At 58.8% G+C, this 26372-nt stretch overlaps 2 protein-coding genes across 3 annotated transcripts in view; one reads left to right on the forward strand and one right to left on the reverse strand.

The window, feature by feature from the left end:
- DNM2 (dynamin 2) overlaps window positions 1–22946 on the forward strand; it is a 37241-nt gene extending 14295 nt beyond the window's left edge. Inside the window, exons 3-21 of one of the 2 annotated variants that reach the window (XM_049788460.1) lie at window positions 2962–3111; window positions 4328–4531; window positions 4949–5047; window positions 7121–7281; window positions 8728–8870; window positions 10587–10722; window positions 11508–11575; window positions 11792–11930; window positions 13943–14029; window positions 14875–14945; window positions 16642–16693; window positions 17506–17517; window positions 19131–19244; window positions 19980–20089; window positions 20409–20520; window positions 21414–21578; window positions 21688–21920; window positions 22011–22256; window positions 22443–22946. In XM_049788460.1, coding sequence (XP_049644417.1) covers window positions 2962–3111; window positions 4328–4531; window positions 4949–5047; window positions 7121–7281; window positions 8728–8870; window positions 10587–10722; window positions 11508–11575; window positions 11792–11930; window positions 13943–14029; window positions 14875–14945; window positions 16642–16693; window positions 17506–17517; window positions 19131–19244; window positions 19980–20089; window positions 20409–20520; window positions 21414–21578; window positions 21688–21920; window positions 22011–22256; window positions 22443–22512 — 2372 coding nt within the window. In that variant the 3' untranslated portion in view covers window positions 22513–22946. Of the gene's footprint in view, window positions 1–2961; window positions 3112–4327; window positions 4532–4948; window positions 5048–7120; window positions 7282–8727; window positions 8871–10586; window positions 10723–11507; window positions 11576–11791; window positions 11931–13175; window positions 13315–13942; window positions 14030–14874; window positions 14946–16641; window positions 16694–17505; window positions 17518–19130; window positions 19245–19979; window positions 20090–20408; window positions 20521–21413; window positions 21579–21687; window positions 21921–22010; window positions 22257–22442 lie in introns of both variants that reach the window. The other variant, XM_049788461.1, reaches the window with a different exon arrangement.
- A 736-nt stretch (window positions 22947–23682) lies between these two features.
- On the reverse strand, window positions 23683–26076 carry TMED1 (transmembrane p24 trafficking protein 1). Its single transcript, XM_049788458.1, has 4 exons — window positions 25887–26076; window positions 25286–25383; window positions 24955–25138; window positions 23683–23931 (listed from the first exon to the last, which is right to left on the reverse strand). The coding sequence occupies exons 1-4, from the start codon at window positions 26067–26069 to the stop codon at window positions 23713–23715; spliced, it is 684 nt and encodes a 227-aa protein (XP_049644415.1). The 5' UTR covers window positions 26070–26076; the 3' UTR covers window positions 23683–23712.
- Window positions 26077–26372: the final 296 nt, after the last annotated feature.

The raw sequence follows: 26372 nt of genomic DNA on the forward strand, positions 1-26372 counted from the left end.
CTCTCAGCTCTGGTGGCACTGTAGACCCATGTGTGCCCTCTTTACAGCTAACAAACGCCTGACTTTGGAGCTGGTGCCAGCCCTGGGGTCCAGACTCACTTCCCTCCCTCCCCAGTTCTGCTGAATTTCATTCTCAGGCTCATGCAAATGATGGGGCATGGCTCGAGGGGGTGTGGCCTGGATGGGCCCCAGTGGATAACGGCCAGGGATTGGTGTTAGGCCTGCTCATTTGAATGCTGCCCTGTCCTAGGCTAAGGATCAGCCAATGACCTGCCTCCCCGGGGTTCCAGCGTCCCATCAGCCTGCCTGGATGCCCCCTGGAAGTGGCAGGTGTCAGCTGGTAAAGGAATCCATTCCCCTTTGAAACTTGGCCCAGCCGCCAGTTTCTTTCCCCTCCAGCAGGTTGTGTGTAAGGGAGGTGTGGTGGGAATCTGAGCTTTGGAGGACTCCCAAGAGATGCCACCAGGCCTGCCACTGAACCCTTCTGCCCCAGTGGATGGATGGGTGCTGGTAACCCCAACTGCCCAGGCCCCTGGGGAGGAAGTTTCGCCGCTGCCCGCTTCCTGTCTGGCCCCAAGATAATAATAGCATCGCCTGGGGCTGGAGCCATTGGACCGATGGCCCGGCCAGGCACTTGCATGTCACGCACATGGCCAGCCCCAGGTTCTCTCCCTGGCGCCCCATCTGGTCCCCCAAGCCCCTCCTGGAGAGATCACTGAGTGCAGAGTCAGGAGTCAGCCTGTTCGGCTGCCGTGGAGACGAGGGCATTGGCTGAAAGTTGCCGTCTCCCGTGCCTGGCCCTTTGCCCTGCCTGCGCTGGCTGCCAGCCTTGGGGAGGGCAGTTTTCAGGGAGAAAGGGCGGGGCCTGGCTCGCACATGAGATGATGAGGGCTGGGAAATGGTGAGGGGCTCAACTCCCCAACCCCCTTCTCCCCAATCAGTGGTGGTTCTGGGCCCTGCTCCAGGCTGGCTGCTTCCTTCCCCTACCAGCCACTCTCAGGGTGCCCTCTAATGTGTGTGTGGGGGGGGGGGGATGAGAACAGGAGGGCTCATGGGCGGGTGACAGGGCACGTAGGGAGGACTGAGGCTTGTGACAGTGTTTGGGGACTGGGAGGAGGGCAGGGACTCTCCTTCCCAGCAGTAAAAGGGTGTATAGAAACTACAAAGTACCCAGCGTGGCCGGAGAGGAACTGAAATTCTGGGGTGACGAAGCCAGTGACAGTAGGGGACATTGCACTCATTGCTGGCTCCCCTTCACCCCCCCAATTGCAGCATAGAGATTAGGGAACTGATGGGGTCTGGGACCAGAGGCTGAACGTGTCAGAATTCTGGGTTCTATCTGAGGAGCTGCAAAAATAGAGTTTTAGAATGAAGGGAGGGAATGGGGAGAAGTCAGAACTTGGGCACTGAGGCACTTGTGGAGACCTACAAGATCCTCTTTTATGTGTGGGTGTGTGGATGTGTGGCCCGTCTATAGTCTCACTCTTGCAAAGCAGGTATTCGACCCCCAGCCACATTCCTGACCATTGGAACATTGTCTAAAACCCTTCCAGTGGCTAGGGAGAGAGCACAGCAGGGAGGTTATTTGCCTTGTACGCACCAGGCCTGAGTTCAGTTCCTGACACCCTTTACCCTGTAGGGTTCCCAGAACCCCACCAGGAGTGATCCCGGAAAGCAGAGCCAGGAGTAGGCCCTGAGGGTTGATGCAGCTGGGGTTTTTGCCAGGGAGCGAGACTGGCCTCCAAGTCCTGCACCCCAACCAGACTCTCTGGACTCTGCCCGACCCAGCCTGGTCCAAGAGTCGAGAAGGAGCAGTCTGGGAAGACTGTCTAGAGGAGGCAGCTAGCTGGCAGGCAGCTCGGGGCAGGGGCGGAGATCCTGTCCCTGACCCTTTCCTGTCCTCTCTTCTGGCAGGTGGTTCCCTGGTTCCATTTTTGGGGGGCCTCTGCAGGAAGAGCATTTCCGCCTGGCCCTGCCTAGGGTTGGGACAGGACTGTCCTGGGGAAATGGGTCAGCTGATGGGGAGGCCGGACTGACTGAGGATTTGACAGATGGGGCACCCTGGGCCGCCCTCACAGGGGCCCCGAGCCCCCACTGCCCTTCTGAGACAAGGGCTCCTTGGCACTGCTGTGCAGGGCCCGGAGCCCAGCTGGACTTGGACAGCTGAGCTGCTGTGTGGGCGGGGTGCAGGGCTGGCCATGGGGTGTCTGGCCCCTTCTCTTGTGCTCGCCTACTTGGAGCTCTGCTGGCGCCAGGCGAACAGGACGGCGATGCCCAGCATCAGGAGAAGAAAGCTGCTGGACACTGTGCCCTCCGCAGGTGGGCTGGTGCCAGGCCTGGCGCTCTGTGCCAACCCTGTTTCCTTGCCCAGTGACCTATACACTCCCCTGCCCAACTCCCAGTCCCCTGTGACCATCTGCACGCATTCATTCCCAGGGACCTCCTGGGGGTCTCCGTGCCCCCTTAACTCCCAGGAGGCAGAACCAGTTCCCACCAGTGCTTTTTTTTTATTTGTTTGTTTGGGGCCACACCCATTAGGTTTCAGGGGTAACTCCTGGCTCTGCACTCAGGGATGCTGGGGGTGCTGGGGTTTGAGACCGGGTGGGTCCCAGGCCAGCCGTGGGCAAAAGTAAGTGCGCTACTGGCTCTAGAAGAATATTATCTGCTTGTTTTGTTCGTGGGCCACACCTCTCAGTAATCAGGACTGATTCCTGGCTATATGCTTAGGGATCAGTCCTGGAAGGGTTCAGGGAATCCTGTGGATGCCAGGGATTGAACTGGGGTCTGCTGTGTTCGTCCCTTATCGGCTTGTTCTATATCGCTCTGGCCCAAATGCATCTATTTCTGGTCTCCCAGATCCAGGGCATGAGTCATTTCCACTCTGATCCTGGGTCAGCTCCCCAGCTCTGCCCCTTTCCTCCCCGCCCCCTTCATCACTCTCCTGCTCTCTTCCCCTTCCAGAATATGCCGAGTTTTTGCACTGCAAGTCCAAAAAGTTTACAGATTTCGATGAAGTGCGACAAGAGATTGAAGCCGAGACCGACAGGGTCACTGGGACCAACAAGGGCATCTCACCGGTGCCCATCAACCTTCGGGTCTACTCGCCTCACGGTAGGTGCCCATTAAGCTCCCCGTCTCGCACCCCTGGCCCTTGGGACTGGCCCCAGGAACTGGGTGGGGGTAGGGAGGTCTGGGGCTTAAGGTAGCTGGCACTGCCTCTGTAAATGGGCAGTGGTGGTACACCATAGAGGGGCCCTAGCCCCCTGCCAGCCCCACGTTCTGTCCCTCGAGGGCCTGGTCAGATGGTGCCATGTTTCATGTACCACAGACAAACCATGATGGGATTTCCCACAAGGCCTTTACTCCTTCTTCTGGAAGGCTGGTATCGGGCTGGAGATACAGGATAGTGGAGAGGCTGGCCCTGGTTCAATCCCTGGCACCCCATAGTGTCCCTGAGGCTGGCACAATTATTGAGCAGTATGTCAGTTCTGAGCTCAGCCAGGTGTGGCTTTAGAGCCAGAATGAATGAATGAGTGAGAGAAGCTGTTCCTGGATGTTCCGTGGAGTCAGGGAGAATGAGGTTCTCTGGAGAGACCGTAGATTAAAAGGTGGATTTGGGGGAAGGACTGATAGTTTAACGGGGAGGGTGCTGACCTCTCAAATGCGACGCTGGTTTGATCCCCACATTCCATGTGATTCCCCTTGGTCCCTGCTAGGAGTGATTATAGTTTTAAAACTTTATTTTATTTATTGATTGGTTGATTTTGGGGTCAAACCCAGTGGTGCTCAGGGGCTACTCCTGCAGAAGTCTCCCCTAGCAGGCTGGTGGACCATATGGGATGCTGGGAATCGAACTGGGTCCCTCCTGGGTCGGCTACATGCAAGGCAAACACTACCACCATGCTATCTCTCCGACCCCCAGGAGTAGGTTTTTTTTGTTTGTTTGTTTGGTTGGTTTTTTGGGTCACCCGGCAGAGCTCAGGGGTTATTCCTGACTCTACGCTCAGAGTTCACTCCTGGCAGGCTCGGAGGACCATATGGGATGTCGGGATTTGAACCACTGTCCTGCATGCAAGGCAAACACCCTACCTCCATGTTATCCGGCCCTCCAGGAGTAGTTACCCTTGAGCATCGCTGGGTGTGGCCTCCCCCCAAAAAGGACAAACAACCTGGGATGGGGGTGGTTGGGAAAATCCCTCATCTACCCCAACCCCTTGTACTTGGGAGGGGATCAGGGCTTGAGGAACCTCTGAACTTGGAAAATGTCTATGCAAGCTGTGCCCGGGTCTCCCAGACTCTTAGCCACCTTCTCTGGTCGCCCCCACAGTGTTGAACCTGACTCTCATCGACCTCCCGGGCATCACCAAGGTGCCCGTGGGGGACCAGCCCCCGGACATCGAGTACCAGATCAAGGACATGATCCTGCAGTTCATTGGCCGGGAGAGCAGCCTCATCCTGGCTGTCACCCCTGCCAACATGGACCTGGCCAACTCTGATGCCCTCAAGATGGCCAAGGAGGTAGACCCCCAAGGTACATAGCCCCTGCTTCCAGCCGTCCCCAAACCTCCCCTTTCTGCATGGCCACTGTCTTCCAGATTCCCCCAGGTGCCATGGCTGCATGCTGGGGGCCCAAGTTCCATGCCGGAACTCTGGCACCCCATGAAAGGTAGCCCCGGAAACATCCCATGGCCCCCAACAGCTGGGGGCTTGGATGGCAGCTAGCACGCAGCTCTGCTCTGAGCCACTTCTAGTTTCCTTCGCTTCCCCTGCCCTGTGCCCGAGAGTGCCCCTGGGCTCAGCCCATGACTGACCGGGCAGCCGCCCCTCCACGGGCCCAGGCGCCCTCCTCGGCCGTGGGGTCAGCGAGTAGCCAAGCAGATGGCATGGGACAGGGGTTAAATGGAGCCCGGGTGGCTGGTGGCGAGCCCTGACCTCGGGCTTCTCTCAGGCCTGCGGACCATCGGCGTCATCACCAAGCTGGACCTCATGGATGAAGGCACCGATGCCAGGGATGTGCTGGAGAATAAACTGCTGCCTTTGAGAAGAGGTGCGTTGGGGGGGCGTGACCACCACGATGGGGCGTGTCTGTGGGGGGGTCATGCCAAGGGGGCGGGGCTCAGGCCCGTTTCATGGTGGGGCCTCAAGGCAGGTTTTTAGCTTCAGCCTGACTCACCCCACCCCACCTACCTTCTTGCAACCTTTCTGGTCAAAGTTCTCCCTTTCTCTCTGCATCCTCCGGAATCCCTTTGCCAGGCTCCCTTCCTGTTGGGTGCTTTTCTTCCAGTCTCCCAGAGGACTGACTCTTGCTCGCATGAGCATTAAAAAGCGAGGGACTAGAGTCGTAGCACAGTAGTAGGGCATTTGTCTTGCACGATGGTTCGATCCCCGGCATCCCATATGATCTCCTGAGCCTGCCGGGAATAACCCCTGAGCGCTGATGGATGTGGCCCAAAAACAAACAAACGAAAAAAAATGAGTAGAGATCCTGGAGCTGGTCAGTGCTGTGGGACTGAGTGTTGCCTCTGCGTGCCTGAGGTGGAGTGGTTGGATCCCCAGCACCGCTTATGCTCCCCCTAGGGTTAGCCCCGCCAACAGTCTGGGAGGAGGCTCTGAAAACTACCGCCTAGATCCCCCAAAGCACTGAAGATGATGAACCTTGTCACTTGTTGAACAAGGCTGGAGCACAGGCCCCCAATCCCACAGCCCAGCTATTAAAATCCACATGGAGTGCCCAAGTGATAGGACAGCGGGGAGGGCATTTGCCTTGGCACCTGGACAATCTGGGTTTGATCCCAACACCCCATATGGTCCCCCGAGGACCAGCCAGGAGCATTTCAAGAACATCACCAGGGGCCCGGAGAGATAGCTCAGCGGCGTTTGCCTTGCAAGCAGCCGATCCAGGACCAAAGGTGGTTGGTTCGAATCCCGGTGTCCCATATGGTCCCCCGTGCCTGCCAGGAGCTATTTCTGAGCAGACAGCCAGGAGTAACCCCTGAGCACCGCCGGGTGTGGCCCAAAAACCAAAAAAAAGAACATCACCAGGTGTGTGGTCCAGAAACCAAAGGAGGTTTTACAGGGTCACATCAATACTGTTCCCTCGGCCTGTGCGCTGACCCAGCAGAGGCCTCAGCCACACGGTTCAGTTTGTGTTGTGGTTGTGCATGACAGGCTGCATAATGAGCCCATAGGACAGAAGGCACTACTTAGAAATTGAGCTGGGTGTGCAGAGCGGTGGCACAAGCAGTAGGCCGTTTGCCTTGCATGTGCTAACCTAGGAGGGACTGCGGTTCGATCCCTCAGCATCCCGGGAATATGGTCCCCCAAGCCAGGGGCAATTTCTGAGCACATAGCCGGAAGTAACCCCTAAGCATCACCGGTTGTGGCCCAAAAAAGCAAAAAAAAAAAAAAAAAAAGAAGAAGAAGAAGGAAGGAAGGAAGGGAAGGAAAGGAAAAGAAAAAGAAATTGAGCCAGGGATGGTCCAGCGTGATAGCACAGCAGCAGGGCGTTTACCTTGCACACAGCCAAACTTGGATAGACTCCAGTTTAATTCCCGGCATCCCATATGGTCCCCCGAGCCTGCCGGGAGGAATCCCTGAGCAGTTGTGTGTTTGGTTCCGGATTCAGTCCTCTAAGAAACTTCTGTGGGGTCGTGGGCCATACTACAGATGGGAGGGTGCTACTCAAGTTCAAACCCTGAGCCTAGGGGGAGTGATCCCTGAGCGCAGAGCCAGGAGTCAGTCCTGAGCACCACTGAGTGTGTTTTCAAAGCCAAAAATTTTGAAACAAAATCAATCCTCCCTCCCAGTGGTCTCTGAGTCCTGCCCAAGTGAGGGATGTCAGGCTAGGACATGTGTGAGCCCCGAGTTTGACTCTGCTGGGCAGTTGGGCAGTGCCTTCGCCATTACCCAGCCTTGGAGATTTGGCCCCCAGTTGCTGGCTGGCTGGTTCCCCTGTTACTGTTCCCCTGTTACTGCCCCTGATCCCCGCTTGTGCCATCCCCCTCCCTGGTCCTGGGGTCTCTTTAACCGCTGCTGCTTCTCATTGTTTTGTGCGAGCATGTGTCTTGGGGGTCTAGGGCTGTGTCCCCGGCACCCACCAGCCTTGCGCTGCTCCCCGCAGGCTATATTGGGGTGGTGAACCGCAGCCAGAAGGACATTGAGGGACGGAAGGACATTCGTGCCGCTCTTGCTGCTGAGCGGAAGTTCTTCCTCTCGCACCCTGCCTACCGGCACATGGCAGACCGTATGGGCACCCCGCACCTGCAGAAGACACTGAATCAGGTACGAAGAGTGGGGTGGAGGTCCCTGTGCTGCAGGTCTGTCTGAGAGAGAAAGGACCACAGCGTTTTAGCAGAACAGCGTAGGCTAGGGGCCTGGCGAGGTGTGGGTGTTTGTTAAGGGGGTGCTCGTGCTGTTTTGGGAGGCGTGAGGGATGCAGCTTTAGACCTTATGCGTGCCAGGCACATAGTGGTGTACCAGCATGTTGCTGAGCCCAGCCCACACTTGTGCCCTTTGCGCCTGCCCCGTGGCATTCCTGCAGGGCCAGGCGGCGTGTCACCCGGGAAACCAGCACTTGGCTCAGAGCCCAGCGGGCTGGTGCCTGACTTTAGCCTGAGCAAGGAGGACTTTAGACTGAACCCTGCAGCGTCCACAGCCCAGCTCTCCCTGAGTCCCGGCACCCCAATTACACATCTGCCCCTTTCATTACCTGCCAGAGGACACACCTATTCCTCCAGGTCTCTGTGTTTTTCCTAATAGCCATTCCGGGTCTTTCGAAACCTGCGTGTCACCCGTGCCATTCCAGCAGGGGGTTGAATTTGGGGCGTGGTTGCATGCCAGGCTCATGTCCCACCCCGCCCTGCCAGAGTCTGTGTGTGGAGAAGGAGCTCTGGACCCCGTGGCTCCTTGCTGACCCCCAGCAGTGCTCCAGGGGCGACCAGCTCACGGCCCTGCTACTGACCCTGTGTTTTCTCTCCCCAGCGCAGCATTATCCGTGGCATCTTTTTTGTTTTGTTTATTTTGGGGTTTCGGGCCACACCCAGCAGTACTCAGAGCTGACTCCTGGCTCTATTCAGGGATTGCTTCTGGCGGTACTCGGGGAGACCCTGTGGGATGCTGGGGATGGACAAGGCAAGCACCCTCCCCACTGTATCCTCTCGGCATCTTCTGGGCCTGGGAGCACTTGAGCACCCTGGAAGGTCTTGGCTTCCTGGCCCTGGGCCACCTCAGAACCGGAAGTGCTGCCCAATGGGGCCTCCTGGTGGCCCAGCCCCTCGCATTGCCTGGGTTCCTGCCACCCTCCTGGTGCAGCAGGGGGAGGAAGTAAAACTTCGTGGCAGGTGCTGGGGTTCTTCTAAGCCCCCTGGGGGCCTGGCTTCATTTTCTGATGCTTCCCAGAGCTGTGATTTCCCCCCTCAACCCTTTCCAATGCCCCCTAGAGAGAATTGGTGCTGGGAGGGAGGGTCAAGGATGCAGAGATGAGTCGGGGTGCTCTGCCAAACACTGCGTGTGCCTGTGCCTTAATGCCTGTCCATCAGCCCATGACTCCTCACACACACATCCACTCACAACCTGCTGAATGGATGGACCGGGGTAGCTTCCCAGGGCTGCTGCAGCTGTGGGCATTGCAGCCAGTGGAATCAAAACATCTGTCTCCTAGGTGTGTGTAGAGTGAGTGAGTGAGTGTGCCCACACTGTCCTTGACTTCTGGCCTTTCCCCCTCGGCAGCAACTCACCAACCACATCCGGGAGTCGCTACCCACTCTGCGCAGCAAACTGCAGAGCCAGCTGCTGTCGCTGGAGAAGGAAGTGGAGGAATACAAAAACTTCCGGCCCGACGACCCCACGCGCAAGACCAAAGCCCTGCTGCAGTGCGTGCCCCGGCTCCCCAGGGTATCCCCCACGGGCCCGCATCGGGCCTGAGCCTCCTTCCTTCCCGTTTATTCCCTGCCCTAATCCGGGCACAGCCCTGACCTGGCCCTTCTGCCTGGACCCAGCAGAGGGACAGTGGGGCCAGGACAGGAAATGGGCCGAGAAGAACCTGGGGAATGCAGAAAGGGGATCATAGAGAAGGGAGCAGGTGCAGCCAGTGACCCCAGAGTCCTCTGGGCAGGGGGAGGAGGAGGAGGAGGAGGAAATGGCCTTTTGCCCCAGGCAGAGCCCTGGAGGGTTCTAGGCTGTCAGGGAACCAGCCAAGCTTAGCTGCTCATGGCACCATCTGGTGGCCATGCTGAGAAGCGACGGCCCCCAAGTTAGGGCTGGGGCAGCTGGCTGTGGGGGACTCGGTCCCCAGCACCCCTGACAATTCTCCCACCTCCTCAGCATCACAAACCAGAGCATCGAGCTGTCTGTCAGGCCTGCTGGGCTGAATGTTACTGGGAGTTATGCCTCCCACGGTCCCTGAGCAGCGCTAAGGAGTCCCTCCCAACCCCCCAGTAAAAGGAAGGAATAGGGGCCGGAGCGATGGCGCAAGCAGTAGGGCATTTGCCTTGCACGCTCTAACCTAGGACAGACCACACTTTGATCCCCTGGCGTCCTGTATGGTCCTCCAAGCCAGGAGCGATTTCTGAGTGCATAGCCTTAGGAATAAACCCTGAGCATCACCAGGTAGGCCCAAAAACAAAAACTAAACAAAACAAAAAAACAAGGAAGGAGGGGGCCGGGCGGTGGCGCTAGAGGTAAGGTGCCTGCCTTGCCTGCGCTAGCCTAGGACGGACCGCAGTTCGATCCCCCGGCGTCCCATATGGTCCCCCAAGCGAGGAGCGACTTCTGAGCACATAGCCAGGAGTAACCCCTGAGCGTCACTGGGTGTGGCCCAAAAACCAAAAAAAAAAAAAAAAAAAAAAAAAAAAAAAAAAAAAAAAAAAACAAGGAAGGAAGGAATAGAGCAGTGAAGTGGATAGCATACATGTTCGGCAGAGCAGCTGAGTTTCGACCTGGGGGTGTCTCCCCTCTCCGGAGGCAGCATCTGGGTAAATCATGGCTCCAAGACTACAACTAGCCTCGTGCTCATGGGACTATTTTCCCAGCGGGATATTGAACCAGTTTGAGTGCCTTGGACCCCGGAGAAATAAGCATCAGTGAAACAGTTCAGCCTAGCATATCCTGGAGCCTTCTGGAAATGGAAGGTTCTAGAAACAACTGGATCCTCACTGTCCAGGGTAATGCAGACCCTACCAGTCCAACTGATTTGCAGACCAGGAAAATATAAAAGCCATGGGGACCAGATCGAGAGCATGACAGGAAGCATGTTGCCTTGCACACGGCTGGCCTGGGTTCAAACCCTGGCATCCCATAGGGTACCCCAAGCTCTGCCAGAAGTTATCCCTGAGCGCAGAGTCAGGAGTAATACCTGATCACTGCCGGGTGTGCCCCCCCCCCAAAAAAAAAAAGCCAAAGGTTAAGGAGGGGTCCTCCAGCCCACCTCCCAGCCAAAGTTACACCTATGCATCCTCAACCCTCCAGAACCCTAGAGGAGAAAGTTGACGTTACCCCTTGGGGCCCAGGGGCAGAAAGCACCAGAAAGTGAGTATGGGAGCCCCTGGCCCGAGCATGGCCACTGAAAAGCATGTGATGTCTTCCCGCAGGATGGTTCAGCAGTTTGGCGTGGACTTTGAGAAGCGGATCGAGGGCTCGGGGGACCAAGTGGATACGCTGGAATTGTCAGGCGGTGCCCGCATCAACCGCATCTTCCACGAGCGCTTCCCCTTTGAACTGGTGAAGGTACTGACTGCTGTCAGGACTCGCAGCCCACGGGTCCCTGGTTCCTGCCACTACCGGGGAGAAAAATTCAGGCCACCCCACGCGTGTGTGAGGGGAATTTCCCCCCCCATGTGCATCCCAGCAGGGAGAGATGATGCCACCTTGTGTGTAGCCATCCTGGGTTCGGTCTCTGGTCTTCTGAGCCTACCAATAGTAACTCCTGAACACTTGCCACCGCCACCCCTCCAAAAAAAAGTTTTAAAAACTTTCAGAAGGGCTCGGAGAGATAGCATAGCGGTAGGGCATTTGCCTTGCACGTGGCTGACCTAGGAGGAACCATAGTTCGAACCCCACTGTCCCATATGGTCCCCCAAGCCAGGAGTAACCCCTGAGTGTTACCAGGTGTGACCCAAAAACCAAAAATATAAAAAAATAAAATGTTTTAAAAATGCAGGGAGATGCCTCCAGGAGAGGGGCCGGAGAGATAGCATGGAGGTAAAATGGTTTGCCTTGCATGCAGAAGGATGGTGGTTAAAATCCTGGCATCCCATATGTTTCCCCGAGCCTGCCAGGAGCGATTTCTGAGCGTAGAGCCAGGAGTAACCCCTGAGCACTGCCAGGTGTGACTCAAAAATAAATAGAGTAGAATGAAATTTGAACCATACGAGCTGTGGGCCTGAGTGACTTCTACCTCCCAGCAGCCCCAAATGAGCCCCAAGCTCAGTTCTGATGGTGGGGAGGTGTCCTTGGGTCTCTGTGGGCCCCCAGCCCTGCGGCCCCTCCCATCTTGATTCCCTTGTCTCTAGATGGAGTTTGATGAAAAGGACCTGCGACGGGAGATCAGCTACGCCATCAAGAACATCCACGGCGTCAGGCAAGTCCCGAGGCCCCGACTGTGATGTCTTGGGGGGAGGCCCGGCCATGGCACATGTCTGGAGGTTGATGTCCCGGGGATCTGCAGGTCAACTGGTCCTACTAGCAGTCTCTGCCTGCTAGGCCGGGAGGTACTTAGGTGTCCCTGGGGTCTCCTGGCCACGGACCATGGGGTCCCAGTTGCTGACAGCGTCTGTTTCTCTCTGACCTGCGCCAGGACGGGGCTCTTCACCCCGGACATGGCGTTCGAGGCGATCGTGAAAAAGCAGGTGGTGAAGCTGAAGGAGCCGTGTCTGAAATGCGTGGACCTGGTTATCCAGGAGCTAATCAGTACAGTTAGGCAGTGCACCAGTAAGGTAGCGCCCCCGACGGCACCCTGCCCCGCCCCACTGGCTGCAGGGGGACCGGCATCGGACCCTGGAGAAGGTGGCTGCGGCCTGCACATCACTGTGCGTGTCCCCGATTGCCTCTGTGCTGCGCTCATGCGTGCGCCACACTTTATCTCAGAGGCCGGGACTCACAGCCAGGCAGGCTCCAGCTCCCCCAGGTGCCTCGATCCCGGCTGAGCATGTGTCTGGACTCCGGCTCTGTGTGCTGTCGCTTGGCTTTACCTTTCCGGGAGGCAGAATGGGACCCTAAATCAGCTGCTGGACCCCTAGCACCTCGGCCGCTGCTGGCTCTGAAGCTTGTCCTGAGCTGGCCGTTTCTGGAGCTCCCAAAATTCAGGGGCCGCTCTGGCCTACGTCATGCTGTTCTAGAGCTACTGGACTGCCCCGACTGTCCCTGGTCCAGCGCTGGGGCCCAGCAGCTGTCTGTGGTGCTTGCATGGCCCCTGGTGCAAGTGCTGGTGGTATGGGGGGGCGTTTCCACTCAGCCCCTCTGGCTGTCTGCAAAGCCCTCATTTGCTTCTTAAGCTTCTTTGCCCGAATATGAAAGTTACATAGGGGAGGTGTTTTTGAGGGGCGGGGGAGGTTGGACCAGGGTTCCAGCTAGAACTGCACGCATTGCAGGTGAAAACCTGGATTTGGTTCCCCCACACCACATGGTCCCCCAAGTACTGTTGCTGTGTGTGTGGCCCCCAAAACAAATGAGGACCAGACAAGAGAGATAGTTTAGTGGGGAGGGCGCTTGCCTTAACACGGTTGATCTGGGTACAATCCTTGGCATCCCATATGGTCCCCCCCAAGCCCCACTTGAGTGCTGAGCCAGGATCAGCCTTGAGCATCACTGGAGGCAGCCCAAAATGTTTAAATTAAAAAAAAACTTGAGGGATTGATCTGCCCAGACATGGTGAAGACACTCGTGACTCCAGATGTGTCCACTCCAGGCTTCTGCAGCCTCTGAGCACGTGGGGGTGTCATGGTGGGAGGGCGGTGTTATTGGCCTGTTCCCTTCACATCCTCTCCCTAGGCTGCCTCCTTCCGAAGTAGCTTCGGGGCAAATGCGGAGATTGCTCTTCTGTGCATGCCACTAACCAGCGGATTCTCCTCTTCTCTCTCTTGTCTTTTCTCTCTCTGTCTGTCTCTTCCGCCTGCCTGTGTGGCCTGCACTGTCCCCCTGGGGTCTTTCCGCCTCATCCCGCCTGCCCTGCGCATGACCAGGACGGGGCTCTTCACCCCCGACATGGCCTTTGAAGCTATTGTGAAAAAACAGATCGTAAAGCTCAAAGAGCCGAGTCTGAAGTGTGTTGACCTGGTAGTCTCAGAGCTGGCCACGGTCATTAAAAGGTGTGCCGAGAAGGTAACAGCAGGCCCGCCTCGTGCCTCCCCCCACACCGCCACCTCCCCAGCTCCCCCCTGCCTTGGACCCCTGTCTGTCTTCACCCAGAACCGCCAACCTGGCCGAGCCCGCCGCCCCCCATAACCTGCTTCTCGGGCTGGATTGCTGGTTGGGGAACTGGCAGGGATAGACAGATGACAGGGCAGTGGCATTGTGGACTGGTGCAGAATAGGGGCAACAAGCCCCCCCACTTGTCAGTTTCATGCCAGTCTGTCAGTTTCAAGTCAATTGCGCGTTTCATGTCAATTGCGCGGCCCGCGGGCTCCCCCTTGAGTCTGGTCTGGGAACTGCAGCAGCGAAGACCCACCCTGGGCCCTTCCAGGGAGCACCCCAGACCCCACAGCCTCGCACCCCACAGTGCCATAAGGTTGACACTGCCCCAGCCGGCAGGGAGGGAGGAAAGGGGGTTTCCCCCGTGCACACAGGGCCCCCACGCTCGCTCACTGCTGCCCCGCTCAGCCTCTGCTGCTCCTTTCGGGCCTTCCTGCCCTGCCTGCGCCCCCCACGCTCTCTGCCCGCTGCATGCCGCCCGCTCCTCACAACCCCGGCCCTGGGCCCCGCCAACGCCCCCTCCCTCCGCTCTCCCCAGCTCAGCTCCTACCCCCGGTTGCGAGAGGAGACTGAGCGCATCGTCACCACCTACATCCGGGAGCGGGAGGGGAGAACCAAGGACCAGGTATGGATGGCTCGCTCGCGTCCCTCTCCCGCTGGCCTGCCCCTGTCCATGCCCCGGTCCTGTCCTCTGAGCCTGGGCCCACCTGGAGGGGGGTCCTTGGCTGTGCGATCCTGCGCGAGGGGTTCCCTGTGCCCTGGAGGTGGCCAGATGGAGACCTGGAGTGCATCTGCCTCTGGAGCGACCCTGGGCACGCTGCTTCCTCCCTCCCCGCCATCCAAAACCTCTGTGCTGTCGGTGTCCTTGCACGCAGCACGCATCCTCCCCCCCCCCCATCTCCAGGGCCCATGAGGTTCGAGTTTGGAGATGCGCCCCCTGTATGCTTGTCTCTGGCTGGCCCAGATTTTTTTTTGTTTGTTTATTTTTGTTGTGATGGGAGGTGGGGCTACACCCAGCAGTGCTCAGGGGTTCCTCCTGGCTCTGTGCTCTGGGGTCACTCCTGGCAGGCACGGGGCACCCTGTGGGAAGCCGGGGATCAAACCCGGGTCAGCCGCATGCAAGGCCAGCACCCTCCCCACTGTGCTGTCGCACTGGCCCCTTTGTGTGTGTGCGTATTTCATTTTTTTTTTTGGGGGTTTCGCTTTTGTTCTCACGGTGCTCAGGAGTAAGCCTGGGACTCCCCCCATGAGCCAGGCCAGGCCTCTCACTGTCCCAGCATGCCTGCTGAAACACAGCTGTGTTGTCTTCTTGGGGACACTGATGGGGAAGCAGGCACCGGCCCCTCCTACGACCCTGCAGGACCCTAGGGGGTCTGGGGACGCAGCAACCCTTGAGGGCGGGTGTGGGTGGCGTGTATGCCTGGGCCCCTCAACCCCACCCACCAGTGACCCCCTGAATTACCCCCCCAGATTCTACTTCTCATCGACATCGAGCAATCGTATATCAACACCAACCACGAAGACTTCATTGGATTCGCCAAGTATGTACTTCCAGGGGCAGTGAAGTCGGGGGCCAGGGTCAAGGGTCTAGGGGAGGGCACGGACCCCAAGAACAGCCAGAACCGTCGCTAGCGGGAATCTTGGTGGCCGTGTGCTGCCTTCCTGGCAGCACTTATGTGTGAGCCCCCCACCCGTAAACATACCCAGCCCTCCGGGAGTGCAGGGCTTGTAGGGGGGACCTGGGGGGGGGCAGGCTGAGACAGGCTTTGCTCTGTCCTCGAACACCGCCCAAAGAGGTTCAATACCCGGCATCACGTAAAGTTCCCTGAACATCACTAGTGTGATATTCAAAAACTAAAAAATAAAGAGGAGACATAGTAGGGGGTGGGTAAAAGGGAAGGGTTGGAGGATAGATGAAGGATGGATGCAGGGTTGGGTGGGTGGGTGGATGGATGGTTGGATGAGTGGGTGGGTGGATAGATGGATGAGTGAATGGGTAGATAAACGGATGGGTGGGTGGGTGAATGGATGGATTGGTGAGTGAATGGGTGAATGGATGATTAGATGATGGATAGGTGAGTGGATATAAGGACTAGGTGGGTGGGTGGACAGAGGATGGGTTGGTTGGAGAATGGATGGTAGGTGGATGCGTGGTGGATGGAAGGGTGGAAGAATGAGTGTGGGCAAGGATGGGCAGACATAGATGGTGGGTGGGTGCTGAGAGATGGAAGGTGGGTGAGGGCCAGACCTGAAGCTCCTAAGGGAACCCACTGCTGTCTGCTCTCACCTGCACCCACAGTTCCTTCTCTCTCTTTCTCTCTTTTCCTCTCTTCTCTGGACTCTCCCACCTCTCCCAGCTGTTACTATACTGAGCAGGTGGTCACCGGGTGGGTATTGACTGCTGTGCCACCGCGGGGCCTGGGCTGGGGACAGGTTACGAGAAGAGAAGAGGAAAGGTGACGGAGGAGGGGAGCAGTGAGGGACTGAGGGGGTGTGGTCTGAGCAGATCCCAACAGCCAGAGGACAAGCAGGAGACCCAGGAGTGGGGGGAGCCAGTGAGGGTATCAGATGAGAAATACTGGGGAGGGGACGGGGGACCTAGCAGGGTAGGGCCAGGCCGAGGGGCCCAGACAACTCACACCTCACTGGCGCCCAGCCGTCACCTTGCCTGTATGTGTGCGCGAGACTGAGTGTTTGTGTGCGTGACTGACTTTGAGAGTGTGGAGTGTGTGTGCGTAACTGAGTGCATGTGAGTGGGTGGATCTGCATGCATGTTCCCGCATGTATGATTGAGCATGCAGCATGTGCACACACATGAACGTGTGGGGTTTGGCCAGCTTTGCCTCCCCCAGTGCTTGGCTGCTTCGTGGCTCTCCAGGCTCCAGGCAGAGCCAGGTGACGAACTCAGGACCCAAGGGAGGTGGCTCAGCTGCGTGTCGTGGGCAGGTGGATGGAGCAGTCCTGGGGGTCTCGGCAGGCAGCCCTCCAGTCCTATTCCGAGGCCCCCACCAGAGGGCACAGACTCTGGGAGCACAGGGGGATCGCGTCCAGATCCTTCCTTCGCATCCACTCGTGTTCTTGGGCTGTGCTGTGTGTGTGTGTGTGTGTGTGTTGTGGGGTGCGTGGGGAGGGTTTTCTGTCACTTCTGCCTGAGACCGCTCACTCCTGCCTCCCTGCCTGGAGAGTGAGCCCCACTGGATGCCGGGCCACCCCGTGATTCTCCTGTGTTTGTTGCAGTGCCCAACAGAGGAGCACGCAGCTCAACAAGAAGCGGGCTGTGCCCAACCAGGTACTTGCCACCCCCAACGGGACCCGCCCCTGTCCAGACCTCAGTCCCCCACGTTCTGTGGGCTTCTCAGGCTTAGGGCTCAGATCCAGGGTCTCCTGCCAAAGCCGGGGGTCCTTGGGCCAAGCCCCACCCCAGGGGTCCTGCCTGCTTTCCCGTGTCCCTAGCTAGAACTTGACCCTCTGGCGGGGCCCATTCCCCTTTGGGGGGCTGACAAGCCAGTGGGGCTGGGGGGAGCCTGAGACTTTTTTGAGCCCCTCCGAGTTGAGGTTCTCTTCCCTGACGTGCCCCGCCAGAGCCCCCACCACCACCACCGATCCCCTGTGACCTTCCAAACCACCTCGGAACCTTCTAGACTTGGGTACCTTTTCACTTCCGTTATTATTATTATTATTATTATTATTATTATTATTATTATTACTATTATTTGAGAAAAGCAGGGTCATCCGTGCCCCGTCTCTGCCCATCACCTCTCCTCGCTTCTCTTTATTTGGGATGGGCGGGGGGGCCCTGCTGTGTGTCTTGCACGGCTGTAGAACCTTCTGGAAAGAGGGTATAACCACTTGCATGATTCATTTTGCGCTTGCTGACGGTAATCTGAAAGACGTTGCATTTTTTGTTTGTTTTGTGACATGATAATGAAGTAAATATTAACACCATGAATATAATTAATAGCATGTAATTTTTTTCTTTTGCTGTTTTTCCCCCCTGCTCTCCTCTCCTCTCCTGTTCTCCCCTCGCTCTCTGCTTCCTCTCTCCTCGCCCCTCCCCCCCTTCTGTCATTCATTCCCAACCCTAACTTTGCTTTTTCAAAGGGGGAGATCTTGGTAAGTATCACTTAGCTGGTAGGTGACACCCCCCCATAGTCTAGTTCTGGTGAGACCCCCCCCCAACCTCCTGCCCCTTCCCCTCGCAGCTTGGAGCTCAGATGTGCCGCTGATCCCCACCCCCATTCCTGTCTGGACCCTATGGGGCTTACACCCATGCTGACCCGCCATGCCTGGTGTCCTGGTGGCAAACCCTGATCTCCCCACACTTCACTTTTCTGTGCCCTGAGGGTCCTGCTCTGCCCCTGTGCCCATCTGTGACTTGACTAATCAGTCACAGATGTTGTGCCTGGGGCAGACATCACTAGCCAATCTGTCCTTCTGGCTGCTCTCCTGGGTCAGCGCCACACCCTGCTCGGTGTCTGCCATTCCCCAGCCTTCCCCCGCTTTCTGTGGGGTGCTGAGGGGACTTACCTCTGCCTCCCCAACCTGGCCAGCACATCACAGTGGTCTCCTGCCCCCCAGGGACCTTGTAGCTCTTTCCTGATGGCCCAGCCCACATTCTTTCCAGTAGACGTCTGGGCAGTGCCCATGACAGGCACCCCTGTCCCCCCACCTGATGCTAGGTGTTCTTCCTTGTAGCAGCCAGAGGCTGGGAATAGTGAGCTGAGCCCCTTGTAAGCTTTACACTGCCAGGGGGCAACCCCAAACTCTCCTGATATTCCCCACTGCCCACCACTGGGGCCTGGCACAGCCCACTCTGAGGCAGAGCCAGAAGATACAGAAAAGGGGGGTTGTCCCCGCTGTCCCCATGAGCCCCCAGAGCTGGAGCATCCAACTATAACCCAGGTGGGTTACTTGATGCTTCAAGTCCCCCAGAATGAAGCCCAGCACTCCACATTGGGTGCTGTGCCCCAGGACTTGGGGACAGTGGAACTCCGACTCAGCCACCTCTGCTTCTGCCTTCAATTCTACCATACCAGAGCTCCTGCTCAGCCTATGGCTCTGGTTGGGAGATACCCCCACCCACTCTAGTCCCAGCTGCTACTAACCAGAGAGCCCCCAGCCCCTCCTTCCTGCTCTCTGGGGGCATTGGGGGGTCCGCAGGGGAGGGGCCTCACTCCTGTCTCATCCTAAACCCCCAGTATCTGGGGGCCCCAGGTCACCCTGTCCCTCTATTTAGGTGGCCTCCCCAGTATTCCCCTTTTGGGGTCCGTGGGAGTTCACTGGCCACAGAGGCAATGAGGGGACAGAGTGGTGGCCCTGTGACAATAGCCTGTGGGAGGCTGAGGGAGGAGGTTCCATGGCCCCTCAGAATGGCCTGTGCTCCCTTGCTTGGCCTGGTCTATTGCTGCCTCACCCCAAAGCCCAGTGCAGATGGGAGTCACCTGGTGGGACACTCCCAGGGTTGGGGTGCTTGGCTGCTGTGTGAGGGCGGCAGTGCCCAGGTTCCACACCCCCAAATCTGAGGAACATGGTGCCCTGCGTCCCCTTCTGCCACCCTCCCAACGCCTGCCCTGGCCACTCCCCCGACTCACCTTCCCTCGCACCCATGCCCGCCCCTGGCACCCCCTGCCACTTCCTGCAGGAAGTGCTTGGCCCTGGGCTGCTTCCTGCCTTGCTGGGAGCCATTAGGAAGCCGGCCCCCACTCAGCACCCCTGCCTTCCCCCAGGTGATCCGGAGGGGCTGGCTGACCATCAACAACATCAGCCTCATGAAGGGCGGCTCCAAGGAGTACTGGTTCGTGCTCACGGCCGAGTCACTGTCCTGGTACAAGGACGAGGAGGTGAGGCCTGCAGGCGGGGCATGTCTTGGGGCAGCACCCCTCACCCTCGTCCACTCACCCCTCATCCACAAAGCATCCCCCATTGCACACACACCCCCCGTCCGTGTGGTCCCCAGCAGGCCAGCACCCTGTGAGTGAAGCTCAGAGGCGTCCATGACTTAATTCCAAAAAGCTGCCCGTGGGAAGGGATCTGTGGGGGCGCCGCTCATCCAACCCAGCCTGTTTGCATCTAGCGAAAGGCAGAAGGGGCAGGGCCGGCCTGGTCGCTGGGGCACATTGGAGGGGGGTGGCTGTATGCACCCCATTGCGTGTTATCTGCTAGGCAGGCAGAACCGCAGTAAATGATCCCAGATGTGACGTCTGGCACGACCCCGATGGAACTCAGTCCTGGACTGGCCATTCCTGCCTCTAGGTCCCCCAACTCCTTCTCCTGTACTGGGGGGCAGCCCCCCTCTTCCTCATTTGTCTGAGGGCCCATCACCACTTCCCAAATGGCCTGGCCCTTTGGTATCTGTGAGTGGCCCTCCATGCCTCAGTTTCCCTCCCTAGAGAGCAGCCTCAGTGGTGCCAAGGCCACCCAGACTGGCTTGGGCATCTCACCCGACTGGGCCCCATCCTGTGCCAATGAGGCAGGGAGAGGAGATGCCGGTTCTTGGCATCAGTACCAGGCCAGGCCGGGGAGTCCTGGGTGGGTCCCAGCTTGTCTGACCTGCACCCCACACTCTGCATTCCCAGGAGAAGGAGAAGAAGTACATGCTGGCACTGGACAACCTGAAGATCCGGGATGTGGAGAAGGGCTTCATGTCCAACAAACACGTCTTCGCCATCTTCAACACCGAGCAGAGGTAGCCAGGGCAGCATGGGGTCGGCAGGCAGCGAGGGGACCCCATGGGTCTGTCCACACAGCTAGCTCCAAGCCCTCGCACCTTCTAGGACCCGGCCCCCCACACCCCCCAGGAATCTCACTTAGCGGGAGTCACAGTCACTGGACTAGGCTCCGTGTTGTATACCCACTTCACTGAGGCCCCCCAACACGGAGGAGGGCAGGGAGGAACTTGCAACTGGTCCAGGAGTGTGCCGGAACTGTGTAGCATAGCTGAGGAGGTTCGGGGTGGGGGGGGGTCCCTACATCTGTGCCCGGTGCCTCCATATTCTGCTCCACAGAAATGTGTACAAGGACCTGCGGCAGATCGAGCTGGCCTGCGACTCGCAGGAGGACGTCGACAGCTGGAAGGCCTCCTTCCTCCGTGCTGGCGTGTATCCCGAAAAGGACCAGGTGATGCCCCACAGCCCTGCAGCTGCTGCCTTCTTGGACTGACTGAGATGGGAACGAGGCGGGGTCAGGGGGTGGTTCTCAGAGTCTAGAAAGTTTTGCAACAGCAGTTGTTGTGAGACCTAAGCATGACCTCTTCGTCAGTCTTCGCATTTTGGTGGTGGTTTTAGGGCCACTCCCAGCAGTATTCGGGGTTACTCCTGGCTTTGCGCTCAGGAATCACTCCAAGGGGACTCTATGGAATGCTGGGATCGAATCTGGGTCTCAGCGGGCAAGGCAAACACCCTCCTCTCTGTGCTCTCCTCCGGTTAGGCTGTTTTTCTTTCTGGCTTCGGGGCTTAAACCTACGTTTCCCGTGTGCCAGGCTGGAGCCTCTGCACTGGGGCTCACTCAGCTCCTGCTTAAAGTTTCCGTTTCTCTAGCTACTCTGGAAGCAGAATGATGGGACAGTCACTGGCCCCTGGTTGTGTAGAACTGAGAAGGCCTTAACTCCTGAGTCTGCTCAGAAGCAAATTCTTTTGCTTTTTTTGGCAGCTCGGTTACTCCTGGCTGTACTCAGAAACCCTTCCCATCAGGCTCAGGGGATCTTATGGGATGCCAGTGATCAAACACAGGTTGGCTGCATGCAAGGCAAATGCCATACCTGCTGTGCTATCCTTCTGGCCTCTCAGAAGTGATTATTGGAGGTCCCACAGGACTGGGCCAGAATCCACACCAGGGCCAAGCTAGACCAGCTCCCTGATCCCGTGGCCCTCAAACAAACAAGGGCAAAGTTGTCTGGGGTTCGACCCCAGGACAACAAGACAGTGCTCAGGGTCACTGCTGCCTACAGGGGCTGAACCTGTGAGCGATTTCTCCCCCACACCCCACTCACACTTTCTACCCCCCACCCCCAGGCGGAGAACGAAGATGGGGTGCAGGAGAACACCTTCTCCATGGACCCACAGCTGGAGCGGCAGGTGGAGACCATCCGGAACCTGGTGGACTCGTACGTGGCCATCATCAACAAGTCCATCCGTGACCTCATGCCCAAGACCATCATGCACCTCATGATCAACAGCGTGCGTGACCCTAAGGCACCTGAACTGGGGTGTGAGGACCAGAGTGGGACACAGCCCCGAGCAGGCCCGGGGCTGGCCCTGACGTGAGCGGCCCTCGCTTGCCCCACAGACCAAGGCTTTCATCCACCACGAGCTACTGGCCTACCTGTACTCGTCGGCCGACCAGGGCAGCCTGATGGAGGAGTCAGCTGAGCAGGCGCAGCGGCGGGATGACATGCTCCGCATGTACCACGCGCTCAAGGAGGCGCTGGGCATCATCGGGGACATCAGCACCAGCACCGTGTCCACGCCCGTGCCCCCGCCCGTTGACGACACCTGGCTGCAGAGCACCAGCTCCCACAGGTCACCATCTGGGAAGGTTCCCCCGAAGCCCCGGGTTCGGTCCCTGCACCCGCCTGGCTCGCCTGTGACAGCACCCCCTTTTCTCTACAGCCCGACGCCACAGCGCCGACCTGTGGCCAGTGGGCACCCGCCCGGCCGGCCTCCTGCTGTGAGGGGCCCCACCCCAGGGCCCCCCCTGACGCCAGTGCCAGTGGGGGCCGCCGCAGCTGCCTTCTCCGCACCCCCCATCCCAGCCCGGCCTGGCCCTCGGATGGTCTTTGCCAACAATGACCCCTTCGCACCCCTGCCCCAGGTCCCAGTTCGGATCCCCCCCAGCATCCCCCCCGGAGTACCCAGGTAAGGGGGGCCGGGAATCGGGCCCATAGGGGTGCGTCACTGAAGGGGTGGGGGTCGGGGGTCACACCCCAAGATTCAGGGCCAGGGAAAGTGGCCGGGTGGGACTTCACAGGTTCTCTGCTTCCAGCCTCACTGTCCTTCCTCCGTCTGTCTGTCTGTCTGTCCGTCCATCTCTTCTCTTTGCAGCAGGAGGCCCCCTGCCGCGCCCAGCCGGCCCACCATTATCCGTCCGGCCGAGCCATCCCTGCTCGACTAGGCCGGGGGGTCGCTGGGACCAGCCCCACTTCCTGGAGGGGCCCAGCACTGACAGGCGGGAGGGGGGATGCCATGCTTTGGGGGGACTATGGGGAGGTGGAGGCACTGACCCACAGATACCGTTGTACACAAGGTGCCCAGGCTGGCCACACCCTAATAAACCGGTGTCTGGGCTCTGGGGTGTCTGCACCCCACATCAAGGTCTCACCTGCGCCTTCCTTGGCCGCAGTAACGCGCAGCTCAGCCCCGGTGCCTTTGCGGGGTCCTGGCCCCCAGACCACCCTCCACCCTGTCCCCCTCCCTTCCCAGGTGTCCAGAGGGGGTTGATCTGGGAAGCTGAGGGGACCCCTCCCTTGCTCCCTACTGGGCCAGTCCCCATAAGTGCCTGCACTCTGTACCCCAAGGGCTCAAATAAACGGAGGCGCTTCCTCTGAAGGCTGTGTGGCCTCTTCTGTCTGCTTGGAGCTCCCCAACCTCACCCCCTACTCCGTCCCCACCACCCACCAGGGCACTGCAGCCCAGCACCCCCACCTGCCTTCCTGCCCTATCCTTGGTTGGGCAGTACCCCATGCAACTTGGTTTCTGGTTTTTCTCTCGTGCCAGGCGACCAGCTCCATCGGCGCCCGGCAGGCCTGCCTTCTGAGCTTCGCGGGAGAGCCCCCCCCCAGCCCAAGAGCCCCCTGAACCCCACACACCAGGCTCGGGTGGCTTCTGGCATAATTTATTGACTCCAATACCCAGGCCAGACTGCCCGCCCTCCCTCCCTCAGGGGCGCCTCGGGCTAACCAGACCCTCAGTCTCATATGGCCGCCCCCTACCCCACTCTGGGGTTTGGAAATTCGGGGGGTGGGTCACTTGCTATTGGAATAAAGTGACCTGCAAGCACCCTTCGCAGTATGTCCTTCCAGGAGGAGCCTGACAGTGCCCTTTGGCTTTGGCAGTGGCAGTAACTATGTTGGGTGGGGGGCAGCAGGCCCCACCCAGCCGTGGCCAGGTTGGGTCACCCCAAAAGCCGGGGCTAAGGCACTTTGACCACAAGAGGGCTCTAGAAACATGAGGCCTGGCCTGGGACCCCCACAGATGTGTCCCCAAGCATGTTGCCCAAAAGGGTGTGTCAGCCTGCAGGAGTCCCCCAGCCACACCCGGGAGGGGCAGCATGTCCAATCCCGAGAAGTGTCCAGAAGGGACCCCCAGTGGGGCGTTACGTGGGCACAGGGCGCTTGTCCTGGAAGAAGCGCTTGAGCGTGCACACCTGCAGCACCCCGACGAGCAGCAGCACTCCCACATTCACAGCCGACCAGAAGTTGACGCGCTCCAGGTTCCCCTCCTGCAGGTTCCGGTCACGCGCCTCGAAGGCCCGAAGCAGCATCAGCATCTGGATGCTTCGCTCCAACCGTGCCCGCATGGTCTCCATGGACTCCTGCGGGAAAACAAGGTGCGGCTCAGCGGCTCAGTCCTGCCTGTAGGGAGCGCTGAGGAGCACCATCCGCTATTGCCCTGCTAGCCTATGTCTCCCTGTTCTGTGCTCCATCTCGCATGTTGCGAGAGTTCACTGGCCTCGCTCTGCCTCACTTCCTTCCGAAGGGCACCCCCATTGCCGAATGCCTCAATAGGCCTGGGCTTGGGTTGCAGCTCAGCGATGAAGCGATTTGACCTTCCCCTGGATTCATCCACAGTGTTTACGAAACCACAAGTGTATTTACCAGTGGTTAATAAATAATTGTGGGGGGGGCCCCAAATGGGCCAGAAACTGGAGCACGTGGTCTGTTGGTCGAGGGGACCTCGCCTGGTGGTGGTGCTTGGGAACTACTGGCTCAGTACTTGTGGAACAGGACCTTGATCAGCCATACTCCATCCTGTTGTGGCTCTTGTTTTTTAGGGGATCACACTCAGTGGTACTCAGAGGTTTCCTCCTGTCTCTGCACTCAGAGGCCACTTCTAATTGGGCTCATGGAAACCCTATGTGTAGTACCTTGGAATGAACAAAGATGGGCTACATGCAAGGCAAGTGACCTACCTGGTCATCTGAGCACCACCAGGAGTGGTCACTGAGCCAGGAATAAGTCCTGAGCACAGCCATGTCTAGCTCACAAGACAGAAAGAAGGGCCGGAGAGATAGCATGGAGGAAGGCATTTGCCTTTCATGCAGAAGGACGGTGGTTCGAATCCCGGCACCCATATGGTCCCCGAGCCTGCCAGGGGCAACTTCTGAGCATAGAGCCAGGAGGAACCCCTGAGCACACACACCCCCCAAAAAAAGGAAATCATGCAACCAAGGGTGTGCCTAGAAATGTGCTCGTTCCTTCCACTGGGGTTGGTGGCTGTTCTGTTTAAGGCTGGGGCCTCGGAGAATGGGGAGGACCTGGGAATGGTAACATTACAGGGCCATGTGCTGCCTGAGGCCAGAGGGTGTGTGAGGGCTCCCGGTTCAGCCTGGATGCACCTTGAAGTCTTCCATCTTGACGTCCAGCATTTCCTCGGGCTCCACTGCGTCTGCCCAGCCCTCGACCTCCTCGTCGTCCTGCAAGCTGTCAAAGATGAGTTCGAAGAACACCAGCTTCTCCGAGATGGTGCTGAAGGAGTTGTCGAAGCACAGCTTGTAGTCGCCTGCCTCGGTGGGCTCCACCCTGTGCAGACAGAGTGACACAGCCGTGACCCCGCCGGGCCAGCGCACAGGACTTGTGCAGGGCCAGCCGAGGAAGGGGGTAACCCGAGGCGGCTGGGGAGGGGCAGGGCTGTAACCGACACCCGGCGGGCAGCCGGACTCCACTCACGTGTGCACCCCGTCCGCCTTGCGGGACTCGCTGACCAGGAGCGCGCCCTGCGGACTCTCCAGCGTGAAGTCCACGTCCAGCCCGGCACCTCCAATCACCTGGTGGGGTGGGCAGGTAAGAAGAGGTGCAGGGCTGGGGCCAAGGCCAGGGGGCCTGGACAGAGAAGCTAAAAAGCCTCTGAGACCCCAGACTGTCCAACGGGGCCTACCAGGACTCGAACACGCGCCCCCCAGGACTGACCCCACCTTCTATTGATTTGACAGGTGGGCGGTCTTTCAATTGACCACGCCCCCACTGAGGTGCCAAGCCTCCGGGTGCGCCAGCCCATCTCTATGGCCCATCCCAACCATGCCCTCCAGCTCCCAAAAGTGCCCCCAATGGGTTAGCCACGCCCATTTGCCAGGTTGCACCCCTCGGATTGGGGGAACCCCTCCCACGTGACCCGCCCAGCAAACCACACCAGCCCCGCCTTCGACTGCTGATCCCGCCCCTTCCGTTCCACAGCGCCGACTGTCCCGCCCCTTTCCGCGGCAAACCACGCCCATCATCTTGGCCACGCCCCTCCCGGGCACCCTTCCATATCCTCCCCGGGCGCTCTTACCTGGTACTCGGTCTCCATGCTCGCGTTGGCCGGGGCCGACTGGTAGAAGCACTGCTTTCGCCCCGCGGGCAGCAGGAACGTGAACTCGCCGTCCTGGATCGGCGGCGGACCGGCCCCACCTGCTCCCACTAGCAGGAGTAATAGCCAGAGAGCCATGGCCAGGGCCGCTCCGGCCGCCATCATCCGGGTCACCCTCGGCTCTGCTTAAAAAAAAAAAAAAATAAAGGGTTCGCGGCTCCTTTAAGAACTAGCTCCGCCCACTCCGAGACTCCGCTTTGCTCATTGGCTGCTGCCTGTGCCCGTGGTCCGAAACCCGCGGAGCCCTCAGGAAAGGACCCCAATCTATCCAGGAGCGTAGCTGTCCAGATGAATGCCTGATAACGTTTGAGCGCACGCAGCTGTTTAGATCCTATTTTTAGGGAAAGGTTTCACGCTCTCATTCTAGCTGATGGTGGGAAAGAAGGACAAAAATCCCTGACGTGGCGA

The sequence above is a fragment of the Suncus etruscus genome, chromosome 15 (assembly GCF_024139225.1).
Source record: "Suncus etruscus isolate mSunEtr1 chromosome 15, mSunEtr1.pri.cur, whole genome shotgun sequence".
Lineage (NCBI taxonomy): Eukaryota > Metazoa > Chordata > Mammalia > Eulipotyphla > Soricidae > Suncus > Suncus etruscus.

Coding starts and splice junctions, on each gene's coding strand:
- TMED1 (XM_049788458.1), bottom strand. CDS start 26,069: ATGATGGCGGCCGGAGCGGCCCTGGCCATGGCTCTCTGGCTATTACTC. Junction 25,384..25,886: donor GCATGGAGACCGAGTACCAG/GTAAGAGCGCCC, acceptor CCACCCCACCAG/GTGATTGGAGGTGCCGGGCT. Junction 23,932..24,954: donor TCAAGATGGAAGACTTCAAG/GTGCATCCAGGC, acceptor GTTTTCCCGCAG/GAGTCCATGGAGACCATGCG.